Here is a 1,775-nt window from a genome sequence, read left to right on the forward strand (position 1 = left end):
ACAATGTTCGAGTCAACCCATCATATGGTGTCTACAATACTCAAGCTATTTGACCAGTGTTCACATGGTTCAACTTTATGTTATGCGAATGGGACGACTGGAAACACTGCAACCAAATGCCTTGCTACAGCAGAGTGGGAGAATGAAAAGATAGTTCAATGTTGGGCAGGTTTGTGGTCACAGTAAATACGATGCTGGTTAAATTTAAACATCTTGTTTGTTTGTAACAGAACCAACTGCAGTTTTATCAGGAGCTATTAGTTATAAAGTTGGAGAAAGAGCTACATTTCAATGCACAACATCTAATGTGGTACCAGCTGTGCATAAAGTTGAAATCTATTTTAATGGAATCAAACAAGTAAACTCAACTTTTATTAATGAAGGAAGCATTACAGATATTTAATTACATTCATTATAATATTTATAACAATGTAATCACTGTATCATTTACACAGGTTACTGGTAACACATGGAGAAGCAATCCACTGAATATTTCAAATGATGGAGATATAGTGGAATGTAGAGCTATAAATAACTACACTGCTAAATCTGAATATGCAAACTTAGGAAGAACAAACAAAACAATCTCCATCATCTGTGAGAAATTATCAGATATTTCTCAAACAATATTTAATCTTAGTTTGGTTTCAGATCCACCGCAGAAGTTTAAAAGTCACAAACGCACTTGAACAATATTTGCTTGTTGGGAGATTTGGAACAACCCAGTATTGTAACATCACATTCAAACTTAAGCCACCTTTCTATACAACTAACTTAACCAAAAATGGTAAACCAATGTTATGTATATGCAGAAATATCATAACTGAGCAGAATATTTTTAGGTAAACTTGTTACAAGTGATTTGATTGAGATGCAGAGAATGAATGAAACACAAAGTTTTGTTTACATGAAAAATGAGGTGAATTATAATTTATAATCAACATGAGGTGGTAACCATGTGTTGTTTGGTAGGTAATGATGAATGATACTGGAATCTACACACTGACTGTGAAATCAACAGTGTTTCCAGCAGTTGTTTTTGTGTTTGGCATCACTGTGGTGGACAACACAATGTGTGACCTCAACAGCAAGGAGAGTAACTCAGATGCTGTGTTAGTTGGAAGTTGCTTGGCTGTTATTATACTTACTATCACAAGTGTGGCTTTTCATTTCTTTTTAAAATCAAGAAAAACTACTGGTAACATAGGTAAATACAAACTCAAATGTATAAATGTTTAAACAATACATTAATTATAAAAAGTATTACAACACTTTTTATTATTATTACAACAATTGCTGTACATTTATATTTGCAGCTAAAAACTTTACTGAAAATGCAGGTATAATAAAATCTAACTGTATTGTATGAAGTCAACAAATTAGGTTGTAAAAAATACATCCATATACTTTAACGAAATCACCAAAATACAATCATTACAGGAAGTTTCATCAACGCCACATCAGTTAATTACAAGAATAATAAGATTACAACTACCCAACCCAAGGTACACACATTTATATTCACAACAATTATATCATGTGTTTAACAAGCTAATAATATCTAGAATGAGAACAACACACCACAATATTTAAACCCTGCAAACAAACAACAAGCAGGAGACAGTAAGTATAATGTTGAATGCATATTTATACATTCCTAATGTATTTATTCCATATTAACTTGTGTATCTACAGATGAAGTTGGTTATATTGATCTGAATGCAGGAGAACCAATGCCTAATGTAAGTTATTAACTTTAAGCAAAGCAACATAAG

At 32.1% G+C, this 1,775-nt stretch overlaps 1 protein-coding gene across 1 annotated transcript in view; it reads left to right on the forward strand.

Moving 5' to 3' along the window:
* Window positions 1-722: 722 nt before the first annotated feature.
* The window catches only part of LOC104265445, a 1,573-nt gene continuing 520 nt past the window's right edge, over window positions 723-1,775 (forward strand). Inside the window, exons 1-5 of the mRNA XM_018816499.2 lie at window positions 723-787; window positions 843-919; window positions 973-1,207; window positions 1,441-1,505; window positions 1,566-1,623. Coding sequence (XP_018672044.1) covers window positions 872-919; window positions 973-1,207; window positions 1,441-1,505; window positions 1,566-1,623 — 406 coding nt within the window. The 5' untranslated portion in view covers window positions 723-787; window positions 843-871. The remainder of the gene's footprint in view (window positions 788-842; window positions 920-972; window positions 1,208-1,440; window positions 1,506-1,565; window positions 1,624-1,775) is intronic.

The sequence above is a fragment of the Ciona intestinalis genome, unplaced genomic scaffold (genome assembly GCF_000224145.3).
Source record: "Ciona intestinalis unplaced genomic scaffold, KH HT000242.1, whole genome shotgun sequence".
NCBI classification, from domain to species: domain Eukaryota; kingdom Metazoa; phylum Chordata; class Ascidiacea; order Phlebobranchia; family Cionidae; genus Ciona; species Ciona intestinalis.